The sequence below is a fragment of the Ciconia boyciana genome, chromosome 10 (genome assembly GCF_034638445.1).
Source record: "Ciconia boyciana chromosome 10, ASM3463844v1, whole genome shotgun sequence".
NCBI lineage: Eukaryota > Metazoa > Chordata > Aves > Ciconiiformes > Ciconiidae > Ciconia > Ciconia boyciana.
The window spans coordinates 27,479,446-27,502,035 of NC_132943.1; the positions used below are offsets into that span (position 1 = coordinate 27,479,446).

At 34.6% G+C, this 22,590-nt stretch overlaps 1 protein-coding gene across 5 annotated transcripts in view; it reads right to left on the reverse strand.

Annotated features, from left to right (window-relative positions):
• CWC22 (CWC22 spliceosome associated protein homolog) overlaps positions 1-22,590 on the reverse strand; it is a 34,949-nt gene that overhangs the window by 5,988 nt on the left and 6,371 nt on the right. For all 5 annotated transcript variants that reach the window (XM_072874639.1, XM_072874635.1, XM_072874636.1 and 2 more), the window contains exons 7-17: positions 20,717-20,885; positions 20,281-20,334; positions 19,210-19,345; positions 18,916-19,122; positions 18,733-18,795; positions 18,274-18,369; positions 16,926-17,007; positions 15,615-15,675; positions 2,986-3,063; positions 1,672-1,824; positions 616-743 (exon numbers count right to left, since the gene is read on the reverse strand). In XM_072874639.1, the coding sequence (XP_072730740.1) occupies positions 616-743; positions 1,672-1,824; positions 2,986-3,063; positions 15,615-15,675; positions 16,926-17,007; positions 18,274-18,369; positions 18,733-18,795; positions 18,916-19,122; positions 19,210-19,345; positions 20,281-20,334; positions 20,717-20,885 (1,227 nt within the window). The remainder of the gene's footprint in view (positions 1-615; positions 744-1,671; positions 1,825-2,985; positions 3,064-15,614; positions 15,676-16,925; positions 17,008-18,273; positions 18,370-18,732; positions 18,796-18,915; positions 19,123-19,209; positions 19,346-20,280; positions 20,335-20,716; positions 20,886-22,590) is intronic.

Below are 22,590 nucleotides of genomic sequence, written 5' to 3' on the forward strand. Positions count from 1 at the left end.
GAAGTTCAAAGATCTAGGTACCTGTGCTGAAATCCCAAACAGGGCCCTAAGTATAGTTTCAAGTTTAAGTTTTACATGAGCTAAAGCATCTACTAAATTCTTCATCATACACAGAAGGAAATAGCTCAAACAACTGAAAGGAACACTGCCAGAATGCAATGCATTAAATCACATACAGGCTTAAAAGAATGTGTTATTTACACTACACTTAAGGATAAGCAACTAATCCTAGAAAAACTGGAACTGTTATATGCTTTTCTAAGTTTTGTCAGAAAAAGAAGCCACAGTAACATTTATTACAGAGCGACATAGCTGACTACATAAAAATGGACTTGCACTTGGAAAATTCTTATACAAGCTGAACTATCATTGGGAAAAAATATAAGATACATCTTGCAAATAGTCATGCACATACTTGAACCCAAACTGATGGTAACGCACTCAGCTTAATGTGACTCTTTGCAATGACTAAATCTATACATGAACTTATTCTTGAAGTACTGTAGCTACAGAACTGCAGTCTTAGTTGAACTACAAAACAGAGTTCTTATCTGTACTTTTTCAGATAAAGAAACTAATTAAATTTACAGTTTTGAAAATAAAATTTCAACTTACTCATCTTTTAATCTTGCATTTAGATTGGGAAGTCCCATATATTCACTGAGTTCCTGAAAGAATATTTTGACAAAAATTCTACTGGAGGATGTGGTAGTTTCTTCACTCAGTATTATACATTCAAGGACCTGAAAATATTTAGAAAAATATTTAGAAAAAACCCTTAAGTTTAAACATACATTCTTTTATTTATCTTAAAAACCTTTGTCCTGAAATAACTAATAAAGACTGGTTCCCCTCCCCTGCTCCCCCCCAAGAACATAAACCCTGTAATTCCTAGTCAAGACTTACTTCCTCAAAAATTCTTTTCTACCACCTGGGAAATTTATACTAGTAATTCTTTACGGATTTATTTTATCCAGCAAAGCTTTACAAGAGAAAGTCAGGTGTGTGAACTTCTGGGAAATTAAAGACTTGGGACTTAAGTTATAAAGAGGTGAAATATTTGGACTGACTTGTGTGTGCCTGAAGAATGACAATTAGACTAGGCTGTGAAACAAGAATAAAACAGCACGAAAAGGGAAGTTACCTTGATACAATAATATAACATTAAAAATTAATAAATAAATATCACAGAAAGCAAGATTGCCTTTACTTATTTGGCACTTAAATCACAAAATGGCAGTATTTTAAAATTTCTTATAATTATATAAAACTTTTAATTTAATATATCAAGATAATTTAAAAAGGTTTCTTTAGGCTTGTTTTTTGGGAACTGTTCTGCTATTTACATTGCTGATTAAAAGATCAAAATTCTAAAAAAAGTACATTGTAATCAACCAATTCCAGCTGAGCTCCACAAAATAAGAGCGTAAATCAACTACTTAAGAATGGGGGAGGGAGAATGACTGCAAAAGGGGCAGAAAGAGGAGATGGAGAGCAACACAGAATTGTTCAAGTGTCTGAGAAGATACTTAAAATAATCCAGTTTGCTACAAGTACAAGCAGTTCCAAACTGTAGTGTAAATACTAAAACTAATGTATTATATATTATTTCTGAATACTGGAGATTAATTATTTAAAAAGATATCTAGGACAATAGCCTTTTTCACTTACACTCCAGGGAATTGAATCGGTGTACAGTAGATGAGCAAACATCTTGGCAACATTCCTCAGTTTGTTCGTTTCCAAACGATGAATGGTATCATATTGTTCTTTGAAAATAGCTTCAAAGGATTCCATATATTCTTTTTTTAACATGCAGAAACGCTGAGACAACATTGTACAAATTAAACAACCAGATTAAACAAAATATTAAACATGCAAATAACCTGCATGTAAGTGACCTAATGGTGCAAATATTTACTGAAAGATTTCCTTTTAAGTAACACTTGGAGGAGAAGAAAATACCTTCAAATGGATACATTTTATTGCTTTCAGCAGTTTGTCAGAACAAGAAACTCATCTGCATTGCAAATTAGTAATTATCAATTTTGAACTACAGCAAATTATCCAGCAATTTCTTTTACTTCCGTACATCCAGTATTTTCACCTGATGTAACCCCATCAAATGTAACTTTTTTTCATGACAGCATTGAATGACTATTTAAAATGAGAGAGGCAGCAGGGAACACAGAGTTAAGACATTTTGGACATAAACATTCCAAAGAACAAATACGGAAACTAACATTTAAATTCTACTGAACATGTAGATTCATATGGTTAGCGCTTCGTAACTGACTATCAGCAGAAGTATTTCCTCAAATACTGGATAAAACATGCAAATAGAAAAAAACACTCCCTTTCAGCCTAACTTGCTCCCTTGAGAAGACAAGTGTTTTATCTTAACTAGTCAGATCCGTCAATATCATAGACAGGGAATATTTAGCTAAGAAATAACTGCAACTATATTAGCAATTAGTTACACAAAAACAATGAGCCAGCTGTTTAGTGAAAAACAAACAAACAAAAACCCCACCCACAACTGCAGGACAGCAAGTATTCTGCCTTGTCCTATAAATAAAACCTACTAAGCAGCTTTGAACAAAGCGGTAAAAGACAGCACTCTCCAAAATTAACCTTCAGCACTATAAAAAGGGTATTTTCTGGTAACTCATAATACTTGTACCTCTTTATAGTACCACTCCTTTGCCACTGATTTATTGTTCTACCATAAGGAGAAAAAGAGAGGCAAAAAAGCAACAATATAAAGAGGAAATGAATTCTCTCATTCTGCATTCACTATGCTTATTACAATCAGTGTTAATTAAATCAATGAATACAACCCAGCAACTAATATAACCATTTTCAGAATGATAAAAAGACTATTTGTTTTATTTATCCATTAAAATTTAAGTTTGACACACAAAAAATAGAGTAAACCAATGAAATTATCTACCATAAAATGTAAAATCTGAAAACAGAACTCACCCCTGCCAGTAACCCAAAGAATTTCTCATATGTTCTTTGCTGAGCACAGCAGTCAAGTACCATATTGCAGAGTTCTTTCTAGTTTAAGAAAAAAAAAAATTTCTCTAGGTAAATTCACTGTAGCAGCAAAAAACCATGATTACTAAGTACCAAAATATTGAAGAAAGCCTTACATGGATGTGAGCTTTGAAACAAGAGCATTTACATAAAACTTCATTAGCAACATCAGTAGTTTTCTGAATTTCTCATGTTTTAGAAATTATCTGGGGCATGATTATGAACTTTTGCCATTCAAATTTCCTCTTCTGCTTAAGCTAAAACTTATGAGTTAACGCACCGTACATCTCACCAAAAAACATCAGAACTAATTTACAAACTGACTTTACCACAGGGCAAAAAAGGAGGTATAAGATAAAAAGGGAAGGTTTTGATGGCTTTTTGTGTGGTTTTGGTTTTATTTGTTTGTGTTTTGGTTTGGTTTTTTGGTTTTAGATTTGTTTTTTTAAATAGCACCAATCCCCGCATTTACAGAAAATGAAGATTCTTTGCAAATTCCAAATGTCAAAATGACATACAGACAAGCCATTTGGAAACTCAATTACAATGTGCATGCTTAGTAGCGTATTTCCAAAATCAGAAATATCTGTAGATTGTGGTATATACTAATATCTTTAATTATTCAGACATAGTTTTCACCACAAGCTCTGCTTACCATAAGCAAGCAGAAGGCAGTGTTTCACTGCAATTGCTTCACCGGAGAAGCCTAAGGGTGACATTCAGAAAGACTACACTCAGCCCTGGGAGGCTGATCTGCCTAGACTTCCTTTATAACCAAGAGAGTGAGAGGAACTTTTCTAAAGAAGCTGTTTTAGGCTCATGCTGTGAATCATGCTCTAGAAGAGCATCTCTCCTTGGCTAGGAAGGAGCAGAGGAAGCCTAGCTAGATTAGCTTCCCAAAACTTTTGTGCATCTCTCATGACCAACAGTCCACCTTCCATTTTTCCCCATCTCCATGGTGGGCATGGATGTAAGCACCAGCTACCGCAATCCCACAGAAGATGCTCTCCTTCCATTGATACCAACTATCTAAAACAGTTAGACCCAGTCTTTTTGGAATACAGGTTGTCTGGCTCCTTTTCTCCTTGTTACCCAATACCATCACCCCAAGATCATTATCGAATCACCCTCTGGCAGCTACCACCTCCTGTTCTTTCACACACACCAAACCAAGAACCAGAAGGGAACCCACAAGGTGGATTCTGCTTTGTACCTTGCCTCTAGGACTAGAGCCCTTCACTGGCTGAAAGCAGTGATCTAGGCAAGTAAGCATGCATGAGTTTGATTTTAAACTTATTCCTCTGACCTACTGCATAAATTAAAGATTGTAATATAGCTATGAATTGGTTTAGGGCACATTTTGAAACATTAATTAAGACAAGTGAAGTAAACACTTTTATATAAATTAAGAGCCATGAAATACATGGCACTTAAACAGGATTGCAGTTTTTCCCATTAACTTTTTTTATTATTATTTTCTCATAAGACCAACTTCATAGCATAAGCCAATTTGTGACATTCGCAAATAGGTTTTCAGCTGTCAGTCGGGTATCTTTCACAATTAGTTTAATTTCTTTTTAAAACTAATAACAACACTCCCATAAAAAAAAAAAAAAGGATAATTTCAAGCGTTTTGTCCTCTTTATATCTTACACCAGTTTACTGTAACATATACCAGATTTCATATTCCCCCACTTGTGCCATTCTTCCAAGCATGTATTCCAAAAAGAAACATTTTGGCCATCACAAAAACTCAAAACAAATAAAAAGCCAACCATGCTGAACAAGAAAAAAATACCCCCTCCAAATATTGAGGCAGTAACATATGAAAGAACTTTACAGATGTGTTTAAAGGCATCCCTTTCAACACTGTCACACTGTGTTAGTGTGATGTATTAAAATGCATATTAACTTTTTATATTATCCTGTTTTACAGTAATGCTGCAGTTAATCAGTTTTTAAACAATAAAAAGAGTAAAGTGCTGATGCCACTGCTAATAAAGTCAGCAAGATTTGAAAAACAAATTACTTTTCTTCTTCATCTTAAATGCAATTACAACATCGGTATCCCTCGTGGTTTACAGTAATTAAATATTTTAACATTTTAATTAAATATTACAATGACTTCTAGGAGGGTATCCTGAATAATCTCACACATGAAAATAGATTTGCCCACAAAGACATTCTTGCTAGTGTTATCAAAACAACTTGAGGTTAGGTCTAGAGTAACTGTCTTCCAGATTAAAAATTAACAAACTTTAAAATGATTTAATTATTTTTGGAGAGATGCGACAAGTTCACACAGCAATTCTAGCTTAATTTATAGCTTTAAAGGTTAGTTAACTCATTTCTGTGCTTCCAATGATAACACTTCTGGTGATGTTTATGGCAGGAAGAGCCTGTGTTTTTAGTCCATCACTTACTTTAAAGAACATAATGAATTTCTTTCCCAATTTTACAGGCAATTTATATACTGTGTTGTTCAACAGTTTTCATACAATGCTCAACAAGTTACTATTCAGCTTAGTTAAGAAAGTATGTATACCTATCCAATCATGAAGTAAACAGCTTTGAAAAATATCTGACATCCCATACAGATGGTGAATGATCTTTTGTAAAGATCTTTAATTCACTATTGTATCATGGAAAAAAATGGCACTTCCCAAAACTTCCCAAGACAGAAGATAAGGAGTAAGCTCCCTCTAAATACACTGCTTTTCTTACAGTTCTCCCTAAACATTGCCTACTAAGCTCTTACCCAAACAGGATAATGGTTTACATGGACCATGGCTCAACCTAACATGGCAAGTATAGCAATACATTTAAAGATGCTAAAGGGTAAACTAGGAAAAGACAGAAAAATTGGACTAGCTTTTTTCCACAGCTTTACCATTTAAAAAAAAAAAAAAGCACACCCTGCCCACTCTATATTCTCTCAGCTTCACAAAAGGCTACATTCACAGCAGACAGAAGAGCTAAAGCAATTCAGCTTTCTCACTCCCTTCTGATCATGGGTTCCTTTTTACAGTTACTACATTTTCTTCCCCCCATTTCTTCTTCCATTATTTTTTGCTATTTCTTTTCTTTAACATTTGCATTCAACTAAGACTGCAATTTCGGAGCTGCCCCACAGGCTGCCTCCAAGAGGAGGTCTCACTCTCCCCTCCCTAGCTGGAAGCAATGTTAGTTCCACCTCCCCTCCCCTGTCAGCTACACAGCTCTGTTCCATCCATTGCATACACAAGCTGAAGCAATCATGAGACATCCCCACCCTGTAAGCTAATGTAGCTTCTTAAAATATAAAACTATCAATCCCAGCACTTGGTTTCTACAATCATACAAGGAACTAAAGGAACTGATTTGCTGGAAGCAAACCTAGTAAAGGACATAGGTTGGTTTAAGTAAATGTGAAATTGGAATTATGTGAAATTAGCACCTTGTATTTTACACATTTCACTGCTTTTACAGATGCTACGTTTTCCCTTTTTCCTCTCAGCTGAAGTGTATTTTACTTCTGCTTACTACCTTAAAGCACTCCCTACTGCTGCATATTTTAATGTGTGTAACCATCACATGTGTCTAACTCTTCCAGCATCTCTTCTCTTTCACTTCTTCATTTGTCAAATTACCACTCAGAGCCAAGGCTGCAAAGCCATGGAAGGTGTTTCAGCAGCAGGTGGCCTCTTGGCAACTATGTGCAGTGCTTTTGACAGCTACTATACTGTCTCCAGGTCTGTCCTGTGTTTGGTCAGCTAATGGTACTTCTCAACTTTCATTGTCCCTTTACTTACCATTTTTTACCTCAGCTTGTTTTATGTTTACAGCAATGTATGCTTAAAGCCAAATATGGTTATCAAAAATCTTGCACAAATCAGACCTCTAACATGTTACACAGGAATCATTAACTGGATAGAAGGATAGTTGTATTTTTAATCATGCTGCTACAGGTCTGCAACACACACACAAAAGAGTCTGGTGAAATAATACATTAAAGCCCCACAGTATCTGCTTCCCTTCCACCTGAAGGCTACACACGCAAAAATTTTTAGTGAAAGCACTGAGGTAATCTGAGCAATTCCACCTCCTTAAGTTAAATGCATACATATATACATGTTTGGAAGATCAAAGTCTAGTCAGAACTCTAGCTAATGCTCATTATCAGTAACACACAAATATATCGTAATTCTGCATGTCTTCTATACCTTCATTTTGTAGAAATCAAGATATACCACAGCATACACAGAAAGGACAATGAGCTTCCCAATTACATAATGAAACTGGCTATTTTTACCTCATTAATACCTTTAATGTCATAAAGATATGCAATTATAGAAAACTATTTTATGCTTATTAGAAATATTTTAACATAAATATCACCTGCCAAATTTATGAAGCGCATGCAGCCTATTTTAAAAAAAAAATACAATTAAGCTTTAAGCACTCAAGATAGGCTGAAAACTGATCTTAGATCTTTTTTTTTTTTTAATTTTCCAGTAGAAAAGATCAGTAAGAGCTGAAAAATTTAAACTCATTAAAAGCTATGAGCATATGCTTAAAATAATCTTATCTAATAGGTATCATGTATTTAAAGAAGTACTTTTTAAAACTTAATTTGTGTTTCTGGGACTTCATCCCATATAGGCATGGTTTAAAATACCTCTTTTAATCCATTACTAATTATTTCAAGTGATATTTTGAATAATCCATCTATATGTTTAGATGATTTCTCCTGTCAAGGCTCAGCCCCTTTGTGTGACCCGCAAATCTATTAAGAGTAACCCCTATTCCATTCTTCAGGTCATTAAAGAAATCTGGGGTCAGCCAAAGCAACTAGTTCATTCACACCCACTGAGCTATTTAGAAACTCTTTTCAATTTTAAATATGTAATCTACATTATTAACTGGAAATAATGAAAAAGGGTACGTAAACTGGTTCTGTTAATGGGTCTTTCCAAATTTTAACTCAATATCCAGATTTTGCAGCTATACGTGCTTTTCCTGGTGTTCTGTATCTTCAGGGATTACACAGATGTCAACAGCAGTGTATGTTACAAAAATGAAAACCACTGAAGAAAGCAAGACCTTGACTATCAAAATTTTATATGCTAACTATAGAGTGTGCAGAAGCCGGGGGGGGGGGGGGGGGGGGGGGGATTGATGCTGGAGTCTTCTGAGGCTCCTACATGTGTGAAAACCAGGTCAAAAATACTATGTAATTTGTAAAAATTTTGATCAGTGTAAAATGGCCAGATAGTAACATAATATAACAAGCATACAAATCAACACTTTGACTTGAAAAAATGGCAAAGTCAAATTTCTAGTGGGAGTGTGGACCCACTTTAAACTCAAGACTACTGATAACACTAGTAATTCCTTCCATTCTTCAACACCTTTTGAAGACTCCAGAGGAACAGCCTTCAGATTGATTTTCAACTTGTGATCTACACATCTCTGGCATCAAATAAAATATTTCCATTTTCAAGATAAAATTCACAAGCCATATAAGCTAACCTATGTGTCTTCGGTACTGAATAAACACCCTGTAAATTGATGGGCTGTCAAAAGTATTCCCAGGATCATACAGGTCAAAGAGATAGCTAAACAGTTTAAGAAACTATGCACTGTAGGTAGGGATTAGTTACTGCACCTTGGATTAAGAAACAGCTGTAAGTACACAGTCCTTTTCGACACAAAGGAAATCAGGCTGAAGGCCAGCCTCTTTCAAAAATTTTGAAATACGTTACAAACATTCAGCTATCAATGTTTTTAAAGAATTAAGACTTTTAAAAAATGATATATTAATTACATATTTTATTTTATATAATATATAATAAATTCTTATTTTACTGTTATCTATCATGATAAACCATCTGGAAACTAAGATAACTAAAGCCTTGAGCTGGGCTGATGTTCAGATGAGCAGTTTGAGAATAAGATCATTCTGATTTTGATGGAACTTGCAGATTTAAGGCAATGTATTTGAAAAGAAATACAGTTAAATTTAATGAAAAATCTGAACTAAATGTTAGCATAGTCCAGGCTAAACTAGTATATGGTTCAGAAAATTAGATGTATCCATGTCATTAGACTTATACTTCCAGACATTAACAACAAAAGAAGCAGGGACATAAAGGAAGCTTATGCACTAACAGAACTCAAATTAAATATACTTTTAACCTCAGAGTTACTGCTATGTACTTTTTTTTTTAATTGATAAATTATGAAAATTCAGATTGATTCAGCATCTCAGGCCCACAAGAAGTCCTGCTTCAAAAGACAGGAAATCTACTTGCGGATCATCTTTCACAGGCAGTAGCAAGTCTGTGAACTAATCATGGTGCAGTTGCCAAACCTACCAGTTGCAATGCCCTACAATAACAAAGGAAACTGATGAATCTAAGAAATCATCAACTTGATCAGAATATAATTATTGGTGTTAGACCATCTCACTCTATACCAGTTTCCTGGACTATGTTCTCACTGAATGTCAAGTCAAAATCAGTACTTCTGTTATCTTCAAGACTCAATGCATAAATAGCACAAGAGACACTGACACCCCCACCCCTCCAACTAGGGCTGTTTTGAGCAAGTGTGACACCATCCTGTAAAAATGAAAATGTGTCAAATGCATGCATAATTCTCTCAAGACGGCTGTGCCTACAATAACTTTTCTCTTTTCAAGCAAAATAAAATATCCTGTGACCCATTACTTTTGTCTGCATTGAGGGGCAGATATTTTTCTAGAAGAGGCTCTAATTTAATTTAGCAAAGTTCCCAGCATTGCTGTATACAAGTTTAGTTCTCATCACAACCAGAAAAGGAACGAAAGCCTAAAAGCCAATTTGTTTTAGGCACATTTTCAAAGAGCAAGAACAATGTATGGTTGGTTGGTTTTGTTGGTTGGTCGGTTTTTTTGGTTGGTCATCCCTGGCCCCTCCTTGAGGGAGACTGGGCAACAAGGTAAGACAATTCTCTTTCTGCTCTCAGCTTGAATGATGCTAAGAACCTTTTAAAATTAAGTATTCTGTAGGTAGTAGCATCTTTAAGGGAAAAAAAAAAAATCTATATTCCTCATATGTTTTCCTAAAGAAGGATCAATTCTCTAGCTAAGTAGTTATCACTCCTGTTTAGATTTATATTACTGTGAGGATCCTCAACTCTCTTTCAACTAAAACCATCAGAAACTGAAATTGTACTCCTCCAAGAACAGAGGCAACAAAAATCCGTTGAGAGAAAGCTTGTTTGCTTTCCTCATAGTTCAGAAGCCAGAACAACTGCTTATACCATACTCCTCTAACTACAGTTTTAATTTATTTAATTTGTCATCGTTGGTAATGCAAGGCATTAATGCAGCTTTAACATAGATAATAACAGTACTTTTTAAAAAAAGAGAAATAGTGTGCTCTGCCAAGACTGAACATATGCCCAAAGAAGCAACTGTAAGGCTTGTTTCAAACAGCTTCTCACAGGCTGTAATACAGACTACAACAAAGCTTTTCAACTTTTGATCTGCAGGCTTCATTTGGGTCTAAATAACACCAAGAAAAGCAAGCCTCCTCCTGTTAAATTTAGTGCAAAAAGGAATAATTTCAACTATTTGAATTTCTTTTTTCCTTCAAAAAAAAAATCAGAAACCAACGCATGAGAATTAAATTCTGAGTACTTGACATACGTTAAATACTATTGTCTAATGCAGAAGAGGAGAACTAACATACCAAAGTGAGTCAAATCAACAACAACAAAGCAATAAACCCCTTTGTTAAAGCTTAAGAATCCACATGGAAGAATACAAGGGAACAAGAGAGTCCCAATGCACAGGAGATGCATACAATTGCTTTCATATCTGAGTTACAGTAACAACATTCACAGGTCTGAAATAAAGGAAGCAGAGGTATGCTAGGTTAGTAAGAGTCCACTTGGAACCGACTCCTCAAGTGGGGATGGATGTCAGCACAAGAAATAGTAAAGAAGTAAAATCTAGAAGGTTTTTATACCCGGACAAGAATTCAGAAGAGGTCAGAAATAAAGGGGGGAAAAATAATTTAAAAAAAAATCAGGAGCAGGAAGACAGCAATACCATTTAATCTGCTGAAGTTGTAAGAAACAGAACAACAGGAAAATCAGAATTAACTTGAACAGGCATTTAGTAATAGATTTTGGAAAAATTCTCATAATAGAGCTGAGAAAAGTTAGAAGTTTTTTTTTTTTAAGGAACAGCAGTAGAACAAGAGAGGATCTTCAAAACATCATGCACAGAGGGATCCTGAAAATCTGTAATATGGAAGACTCAGCTTGGAAGAGGATCAGGAAGAAAAATTGTGACAGAAAAGTTTCAAAATGCCTTCCAGACATTTATTTTAAACAGGCAATGTAAAACCACAGAGGAGTAATGTTTTTGCTCATTTAAGGTAACTATGACACACCAAAAAAAAAAAAAGACACAGACAAAAGAAACCTGAAAGGTTACAAAAGATAGAGAAAGAAGAAAGCACATTGCTTACATCTATCAAAGATGAATAAAATACAGAAGAAAATGATACATTTTAGAAGATTTAATTTTTAATTACTAAAGAAGGACCCTTTGATGCCAAAGACAACACTGAACATGCTGGAGTAATCTAAAAAAGGATTAAAAAGGGTGAGAAACAGATCAAGTGTAATCAGGAGGACAGTTTAAAGACAAGGTCCAGGTACAAGAAGCAGATATTATATTTCCAGAATCCTGAAGCAAAAATAAATGAATAAGAGTCAAATAAAAAAAGAACTGGAAAGCTGGAAACAAAACCTGAGCTTGTGAACCTAGAAAAGAAAAAACTGTGGAAAGAAAAGGTGTTTTCTAGAGAAAGAAAAATAGGACACTGTAGCAGGCAAACTTTTCACCCAAAAAAGGGGATGTGGGAAAAAATAAAGGATGAGGACATGGAAATAAGTGAGTATTTTGAGGAAGGAGAATATACAGCTGGAGACCAAAATTTAACTGCATGTACATCAGATGGGAAATGGAAGGTGGACGTTTCTGTTTAACAGCATCATTCACTTCTGAAAAAGCAGCATTTCAGTTCATGGCAAAATGAAAAATGTGTTCATCTCAAGTCAGAACACAACAATTTTAGACTACTAAATAAAAAAAAAGATTGCTGACATTCCCCTCAGCACCCGGTACTAAACTGCAACACCAAAAAGCAGTATTATGTTGTTCTATTCTGTAGATGATCCATTTGAGCCTTAATCCTCTTCCTGCGAGTCAGAGCTGTGCGACATCCATTACTGGTATTAAGCATACAAACACCTGGTGTTGCACAGCAGTTAACGTGACATGATAATCTGATAATTCAACCACTGATAAAAACTGCTAAATATATTCCTGAACTCAGCCCTGCTAAATCACACCAAAAATCTCTGTACATAAAGATTTCTAGAACAATTAACCTGCAAGAAAGTCATTAAGACTGTATTAGTCTCAAAACTGTTGTTCATGTCTGTCTTCAGGTTTTGAATACTCTTATTGGGTTTTAGATTGTATTTAATTGACAATTCACTACTCAAAACCTGTGGAAAACAGTCTTAACGACAAAATCTAAAGCAAGCTGATTTTATTAAGTAAAGCCTTCCAGAAAGAAAACATGAAGTAACTGTAAAATTAGACTTAATTTGAGCAAAAATTTTGCAACAAGAATTTTAAGTTTCACCTGATTTTTAAGGAATAGAAACTGCATTAAATGATACTTCAGTCAAACACTCTAGTACCTGCTTCTCATGATAACCACCATTCATAGTAGGAGTTGGCATAGAGAATGAGCCCTTACCTACAGGGTGTTCACTGTAAGAAACAACGAACCATGACATTATCACCTCTCCTACACTCGATCTAAATTGCAATAACTGGCAGTTAATTAAACCAGAAATTCCTGTTGAGCGCATTCAGTTTTTTTATCCATATGCACAGACTCGAGCCCTGTAAATCCTTGAATAATTTTATTGTCTGTATCTGGTAGCTCTTTCTGCTGCTCTCACACTGATGAGGAAACCTCATTTTTTTTGTTTTTGCCCCCATAAACACTCCTTAGGAGCTGTAAGTCTATACAATGAGCAAGTCAAAGCTCTCACACCTTTGATTAAGATGAGGTGAAAAGTAATGATTATTATTAGGGGAAAAGTAAAGAAATCAGCACAAAGAAGATGCCTCGTGATAAGAAGATGCAGTTTTACAGCAGTTTTGAACCTTGAATTCTAGTAATTCCTACAACTAGTACTGAATAATAGGTTGATACTAATTTATTTTTATCTCTTTAGATATATACTTGCACACACACACAAAATGCCAAGAATAATACTTCTGCATTTATTTTAAAAGCACCTCATTCATAGCAATTACAGATGAATCATAACTACATCACCCCAGATTCTTCTTTTTTTAATAGGGTGGTGTGCTAACCAAAATAAATTATCTAAGTACCACAAACTGTAATATTCAAATACATAACTTTCTTATTAACCTAAATGTAGTAGTTTTCAAAGAATGCTATAAATTGTTATTAGAAACTGTGATGCTTAGTGAATTTTACACATTTTCCAAAGCACAAAGTGATAGGAAAGAATCTGTTGGAATGAGATGTTAAGGGAACAAAGTAATATTGCCTACAAACCTGACTAGACAGCTAGTGGAATATCATATTTTGTCTCCTCCAATCATTTGTTCTCTAAGAGACATGAAAGTCAGTGGAAACATTTCAGAGATTATAGTGCTGCTGGTCACAAAGCTACTGTACTCTAAATTAGTTAGCATTGTATTTAACTGATTCCCAACAGTTCCATATATATTCAATTTACTCATACTTTAAGTCTCAAAACCAGACCTGGGAGTTGCCTGGAGAGCTTTCCTACAAAATTAGGAATAACAATTTTTGTGTTTGCAGTGCAGCAGGAAAAAACTAAACATGTTTGCACATTTATTTTTGCATACAGTAACATTCATGTATTTTTAATTTGTGATTGATAGGGGAAATATAAAGTTTCTCAAAGCTGAGACAGAAATAAAGCCCTTCACAGGATTATGTAATATAAAAAGATTCGTATTCAGTAAATTAGAACCCCATCAAGTATATGAAAAGTAACACCTTAAATTCATCTGTGTATGTCTGGTTATTTTTATTTGCAGCAAGCAAAGGATTCACAGAAAGCAAACGAAAATAACTTGGCAGCAAATATTAAGTCAAATCTCAAAAATACCAAATGAAGTGGTGAAAGAATATCTACTTTTTTCATACACCTGAGATTGACTAATGGGTTGGTTTTTGTTTGTTTTTTTCTTCCCCATTAAATTTATTTTTTCCGATTACATCTTTCCCACAGAATAGTTAGTAGTTGACAGAGACTGCAATGGTATTAAATACCAACACTTGCATAGTTCTCTGAGTAGTTACCTAACAAGCAGTGTTACACAAGTTATGTCTCCGTTGTATGATCTAGCACCTATATTCTAGATTGTTCTGTTCCTTACAGCTGAACTGATTTGCTGGAAAATAAACTGAGAATCATAATCCTATGCATGCTTAATATCGCATTCCATGCACAGAATTAAAGAATTAGATAAAAAAATACACAACAATCATCTGAATTCTTAGTTTACTTCCATGTAAATTGCTTAGTAACAAAATAGTACAAGAACTGAAAAAATAGGCAAACCAATTTCTGATTACTAGATTAAATTAAGTTTTCAAAGAACACCTAACTGTAGCCCAGATCTCCACTTACTAGTTACTATTACACTAGTAAGGTTACTTCTACACACATTGTTTCAAATAAAACAGAATAGGGATAATTAAAGCCACAAGAAAATTAACAGCTCTCTCAAGTGCAACTCTCATGATCATAGCTTTAAGCTGACTGAAAAGCTGTTTATATAATTAGATGGGTATTTATATCTACCAGGATCTAGTAAAAGTATTAGCTGAAGGACAGCTTCCTTTACTTGAAAACACACCAATTGAATAGATCTTACACACAGTATCTGAAGACAAAACAGATTTTGTCTGATCTCCAAGATTAAAACAAAGCAATCATAGTTACAGCTGCTTTAATTCAATACACTATTATTCAAAGAGGACTGTGAAAGCAACAAAACACCACATTCTTTTAGCACTCTGCTAAATTTCAAGGCCCACTGATAAAGTCTACAGCTGCCTGCAAATACGATCTTCAACTCTGAGTTCTTTCAGAGACAGAGCTCTGAGAACGACTGCCATGCTACAGTACTTTTGTCATAGGGTGTTCAACAGCCCAACCAAAAAAATCTTTTCAAACGGGCTATGAGCAAACATTTGAACTGCTTGACAGAAAGGAGCAATTGCATAAGACAAATATCTTATGAAGTATGTGTCAGCCTATTTGCTCTAAAGGTTGTAAGACTCATTTTAAGGAACAAGAGTTGTAAGGAATCACTCTCGTTCATCTACTTGCTATACAAACTAAGTCCCGGGACAAGAGTAAGGATTCTAGATACCACCATAGTACTACTACTTAATAATGTTAATAACAAAAAAAAAAAAAAAAGAGTAAGAAGCAAGGCTTACAGTCTGACTTTCGGGAAAGTCCATCTTCAGCAATTTGTGAGCACATTCTTCAAAGTCTAAGCTGCAATAACAGGAAAAATACTTCTCATTATCTGTGCAATATATGCGATGCTAAACGCATTTCAGAATTGATTGTTGGTGTGGAAACTTCAACTGTTTTGAAACAAAGTATCTCATTAACATTCAGAAAGCTATTTGTTTTGTTGTGGTTTTTTGTTGTTGTGGTTTTTTTAATAAACATTTTGTATTTCATGAGTTTATATCCGAAAATTAATCCAAAGTCATTACATTTGCAGACAACCTGAAAAGAAGATTACTCGGGTCATTATTACTATTACATCATCTTAGAAAACTTAGCAAAACACAAACACATGAGCTCATTTTGCACATCTTGAAAAACACTGAAATGCAAGCACTGCACATAAGCTCCAAACCCAGTATATACCACACTCTCCTCTTTGCACTCCCATTCTTGCATATTGAAAGCCTTTAGCTCCCAGTAAGCACCTCCCCCCACCCAAGTATAAGATGAACAAACTTAAGTACAGAAAGAAAGTATTGAACAGTAACTTTGAAAAACATAACAGCCTTTCATACATCTCAGTATGGTACCAATTCATATGTCTAATGATCAACACCACAACTACATTATCTCACTCCTCATGCAGGTTCAGACCTGCAGAATATCGTGGGCCATGCCTACTTTTAACGATGGAATTGAGTGGCATGCAACAGATTAATCTCTCCTTTCACCCAGGCGACACAGGAGTTATACCACCATGTTTTGATTATTTGGGCCATGTACTGCAAGGGGATTTCATTCTCAGTACAAATACAGTACACTTCAGGGTTGATAACTGTATACTTATTTTTCCAAACAACGCAGACAGCAACAGGCCTAGAGTACCACACTGCAGAACTCCTTACTCTCAGAAGCGGAGAAACTCTACAGCATCTCTACTTTAAACGTGTCACACATTTTTTTCAGAAATTCTTAGGATGCTGTATAATCTGAAGATTATACAGACTTTTGTTCACTCAGAAAATTTTGATTACAGCAATCCTTATATAAAAGTCCCAGTGCACTACTCAGGCATTTTGAAACAAATAGAGTTTATCTTAGAATGAGAATCTGGGTACCCATTTGCCAAAACTGTCTGCTTTATACAATTAGGTCAGGCTCCATAAAGAACACTTCCCTTTTTTTTTTTTAAATTGCACATAGAAAAAGAATTTAAATAGAAAGAGAATTCCAGTTCACCCATTTCAAGAGAACTACACTCATGGGTGTACAAATTATATTATATTTACCTTGATTGAATAGCAAGGTAAATTGTACGACGGAAGGAGACCAGGTTAATTTCTGTTTTGTCATGGACAGTAACTTTCTGCCCTGAAAAAGAAAAACATGGTTTTGTAAAGAACAAAACATTAAGGCAGATATATGTAATCTCTTAGAACAGTTCTATTTACTAAGTCTGAGGCACACTATATAATACTTTTTCTAGAAATATTTAGGACTGTTTAGCACGTTTATGTATTTTTTATTTATTTACTTTTACAGAGAAGGAAAAAAATAAAAATCAGTATTTGCCTCATCTGTAACTAACAGGTAAATTACTAGAGATACAGTTTTAAGAGGATAACTCCCCTTTTAAAGACCTTTCATATGACTTAGCCACTGCAACCTCTGGGTTTAACATTTCTTGTCTACATTATTAGCAAGGTATTTTCTGCATAATTTAACTATACAGTGCTTTACGTAGCCTCCCTGATTTTAACATGAAATTTTGTTTCTGTTATGTGTAGGATCTATGTAACAGCATTCTGCAAAGTTCTGTTTTGTCCTGCAGCAAGTGTAGAAAAATCCACTCTAAACCACAACCATTCTGGGAACATCTTCATTCATAAGGTATTCACTATCCCCTCATTCTTTTAAAGTTTGGTAATAGCATAAACGATGAAAAGTTATGTGAATTCTCATACTTTTCATCAGCCTGGAAGCTCTGCTCTTCTGTGAAATACTCCAGCAAACTGGTGAGGAAATCCATTCCTGGTATTCTACAAGAACAGGACTTGGCTGGCTTTTCAATTACTCACACAGCCTGCACAAACATTTCAGTTACGCTTATCCATCAGTTTTTTGCCTGGGAATCAAGTACATTCTTTGAAAATGTGCAAACACTGACTGCTTCCACTAAAGATCAAGAAAGGGGGCTGAACTGAAGTAAGAAGTGAGATATAGAGGATGTAAATACAGTTGTAAGAAAACCCATTCTGATTTTGAAAGCAACTTAAAAATACGATAGAGCACTAGAAAGTGTCCAGGGAGGTTGTCTTTGCTAGTTTTTAAGGAATTGTTTTTACATTTGTTATTTTTAATGTCTTATGTTTGCAAGGCTTTTCTCACATGAAACTGATTAAGAACAAACAGGCAAAGTTGCTTTTCACTTTCTGCCTGTGCTGAATGCTTCCTTTTAGACCATTACTTTTATACTATTTGCTAGTAAACACTTAGATTTAAGAATAATTTAAGATGAAAACATCCCTTAACATTTGATCATTCTTAGTTTTGCAAAATGTGTAAAAAGTTAAGCTTTTCTTTCCTGTTTCATCTACAACCAATCAATCACTAGTAAGGTGCCAGTCATACACTTACCATCTTCATCCTCCTCTTCATCTTCTTCTTCATCTTCCTCACTACTTCCAGCCTCTTGATCTGCTTCAGATTCACTGTCACCTTCATCAAGAATTTCTGAAAGAGCAGTATCCCAGATTAAAGGAATATAAACCACAGTAGTTCCATTACCAAAAAACACCTTGATCCAACACCTAAGAGTGAAAGGGCGTCTCAGGTGGAGAATGCGGCAGAGCCAAAAAAAAAGGTATGTCATAACTGAATGAAAATGTAGCTGGAGAAACAACACTGAAGAAAATAGCAGGAATACACTGAAAAGATCTACGATGAACTGAAAGACAGTTATCTGGGACACAAATATCACCCACTGTTAAATAATAAAGGTTGATAACAATAGTTGGATAAGAAAATGCCCTATAAATAAGTGCATAAATATACAAATATTATATATAAAATGCGTATACACAACCCCACCCCTACCTTTCTTCAGCATTTTGTATTTCTCTTCATTTTCCATAAAGTTCGGATCCATCTTGAAAACATCTTTAAAATAAAAGAGAATCTTTATTTAAAATACAAAATGAAGAAAACAATGAATATTTAATCTTAAATTTGTTTTCATGGGGAACGCAGTCATAGAATTATCTTCCGTTTCTAACTTACTAAGAACATCCTCTGGGTTGTAGTCATCTTCTAATGGCAACATATGCGTAAATTGATCCTCCTCTTCCACTAGATCTAATCCCTCTGGAATGATTGGATGATCCTTGAAGCCATCCTTCCGTACAGCAAACATGACTTCTATCATATACTGAACACGCATATCAATTTTAGATTCATGCAGAATATGTCGAAGACGGTCAAAGATTGCTTTGGAAAAAGACAGAAATGTAAATATGAAAAGGATTTACTAATACAAACACCAAAAAGACAAATGTTCTGGCTAATTATACTTACCATTAATACCTCTAGGAGAAACTTCTGTTAATTTGAGCCCACTCTCTTTAATAAATCCAATTGCTACTTCAATACTGTCATCAGTAGGCCTTTCAAGAAGCAAAGTGAGCATTTCCAAACATAAAACCTCATGAGCCTATGGAAAGAATATCAGTAAAGAATTAGAATGTACAGTGTTACACTATTACTACAGTGATTTACTTGGCAAAGCAGTCCAGCCTTCAAGGATGCCACAACACACCTGTTTAATCACACATGCAAGGCAACAGTAGTGGGACAAAGCTAATTAAGCGGAAGTAAAAATTTCAAATACAATCTTACCACCTGTATTTATACCAACTTTGTAGTGAATGTGACTATACTATTGAAATTAACAAGCAAGCAATGAAAATAATTTTGCCATTAAAAAAAAACAGAATGCATTTCCAAGAAGCAAATAAAACAGCACTTACATTACAGAAATTAGTTCTAAGTGCATTGTGTCTATAATTAAATCATGTCTTCCACGATCAGGCATATAAGCAAATGGCACATCTTGGATTAGATTCCTCTTTACCAAAATGCTGTATATTCTGAATGCGCTCCTGAAACACTGCTTCTTGCCGTTATTTAAATTGGAGTATCCTGATTTCTAACACATAAAAAAGTGGTAGAGAGCTGGATACAAATTTGACTGAGATACAACTGAGTCTAGTTCTGCCTACACAGATGTTTAAGTCAGATGATAGCGTTGCAAGAAAACTCTGTTTTAAGATCTGTGGGACAGAGCCTCAGATGAAGCTTGCTTTGCATCAAGATTTGTCTGAATACTAGCCCAAGCATATTTACGAAGTCTGAGGAAGCTCTGGAGTATAAATGCAATGGTAAGCAATGATAACTGCATAGGTAATTACCAATGTCTTTTCTAAAAATGTCCTAACAACGTACAGTAGGCATTAAAAGGAAACCTGAACTCAGATTTTCAGTAACCTTTAGAACAGGGAAAGCATCTTCACTTAGGCTACTGCTGTCTTGAAACTAAATAAAAAGCCACACAGGGTTTGGATTGAGTAGAAACATGAAGTAACATACCACATTCTGATTCATCAAATGTGCAACAAACTTTGAAGATGTTAGACAGAGTTGCTGCAAAACAAAGAAAACAGGAAATTTTAACACATCTTATATGGAAGAAAAAATTTACTTACTAAGATTTGTGCATCTCAAATTAAGTCATGAAACTCACTATTTTGGGACACCAATAGTTGTTTGCAATTAAGACTATACACTTTCCAAACAAACAACAAAAAAGAACACACCAAAAAACCCCTATCACAGTACCAACCCAGAACAGCTTGTCAAGCTTTCATGATACTCTAATACTACTATACTTAATGTACTAATAATAGGTCCCAACCCACAGGTCTCGGCTGTGTTCCTTTGAAGTATGTAATTCGAACACACTTGATACAAGGTTAACATGCAGAATTACAAGTTTCGGCATGTTGCTTCTTCACATTTTACATACCTTATCATTTCTGCGATATCCTTTGCGAAAATTTAGTATCAACCTCTTCAGAATCAATTCACCAATATTTGGAAACTTTGAATTGATAATTGCCACAAGAGCTGCATACACATGGGTAAAAATTGGAGAGGCACTCTGAGCTTGCAAAATGGATCTAGATAGCAATCCCCTGTAAAAATACATAAGTTTAAGATTTTTCTGGTAATAAAACATGTAATGTTTTTGTTCAGTACATATCACATAAAATAGTATTGTACAGTTGGAATAGTTAGAAGATACCAGAATTTTCAAACCATTGTTTATCATGCCACAAAGGGGAGTTTTGCAAAATGCGTTGCCCAAATGTGTCTGAGCCGAGACATTCTTAAACTGATACTTTATCTTTCATGAAATATTGCTCCTATTAGAACTACATATGGAAATGATAAGCGTGTAAAAAGTCTTCATCTTGTATCCTGCAATTATCCCTTTTTAACCCCAAGGCAGGCTCTTCTTAGCTTTGAAATTTGTATGACTGTTTCTTTTCCTCAGTTGAAAAAACAAAATACTGTTTGTGATCGAAAAAAATATCTGCTCTGCAACTATTTATGAAAAACACAGACTTGTGTTCTGGTATAATGATAACTTAAACAAGCAAAACAAACTTCTGTGAAATAAAAATTATATTTCCATAAAAGGTCCCTAACAATAAAGACCTACCAAGGAGTAACAAAACTGAATGTTCACTAAAACCAGAATGAGCAAAGTAATGCTTTTCAATGCTTTTCTCAAATGAAACTGCGTATTTTCAACATAATAATTATGTTTTGGAACTGAGAACTGATTATAAAAGACTACTACTTAGAGCTTAAATGAATGTAAACACAGGGCTCATGAGATAATAGTTCTTTTATTGTACTAACAGTCTCTCTCACATTTATATCCAGACTAAAGTCTGAATAGAATCTGAGACTTGTTTTCCCCTCTCAGTTTTTGCTTTTTCTAATGCTTTAGCACATAGAATTTGAAGTTTGCTGTATTATTCCATTACAAATGAGTAAGGGGGAAAAAAAAAAATAAAAGCCCTCCAAACGTGAATCTTCAAGTGCACACTGGTATCCAACTCTACATGGATATCATGGTACTGCATAAGGACCAAACTGCATAAGGACCTTATTCCTACTTACTTTGGAGTTGACAAATGGAATAGAATGCATTTCATACTAGTGCACAGAAAGAGAATACTTCATTTTGAAACTATTAGTTACTTCTCGCTTACAAACCAAAACTAGTCTGGTTCAGATCCTATTTAACCTCTAGTTAGAAAACTCAGAAGAGCACTTTACAGTTAGGTAAAACTTCATGTCATTACTTTTATATGCACCTTTGTGCAAATTCGGAAGTCAAAATTAACTGTAAGAAGGGAAATGGTATTATTTTCCACCTACATTATTTTGGAATTTATAAGCTTCTAAGCCATATACAAACACTTCCGCAGACCAGTGTATTCTAAAAACATTCAATAAGCTCATTTTTAAACTAAAATATTACTGCTTGTATGAAAATTAAGTTTTGGGGACATGAAATGCAGGCAAGTAAAGAGCAGTTCTACAACAGACTGAGAATTCATTATTACTTTTAACAGAAATCACATTCAGGAACTACCTGCTCACTCTAGATTTTACTTAATTCTCTTCTGTTACTTTTATGCTATTTGCAGGATTCTGATCTTCCCATCAGGTATGACATTCATGTAAGTCGCATTCCTCAGTTATAAGCTCCTCAAATAACTGCGATTAAGTTGTGACAGAAAAAGTGTTGCTATCTGTTTGAAATGTAACAGAATTATTTCTGGGTATTTTGTTCAGAGGGTTTTTTTGTTAGTAGTGGTTTGG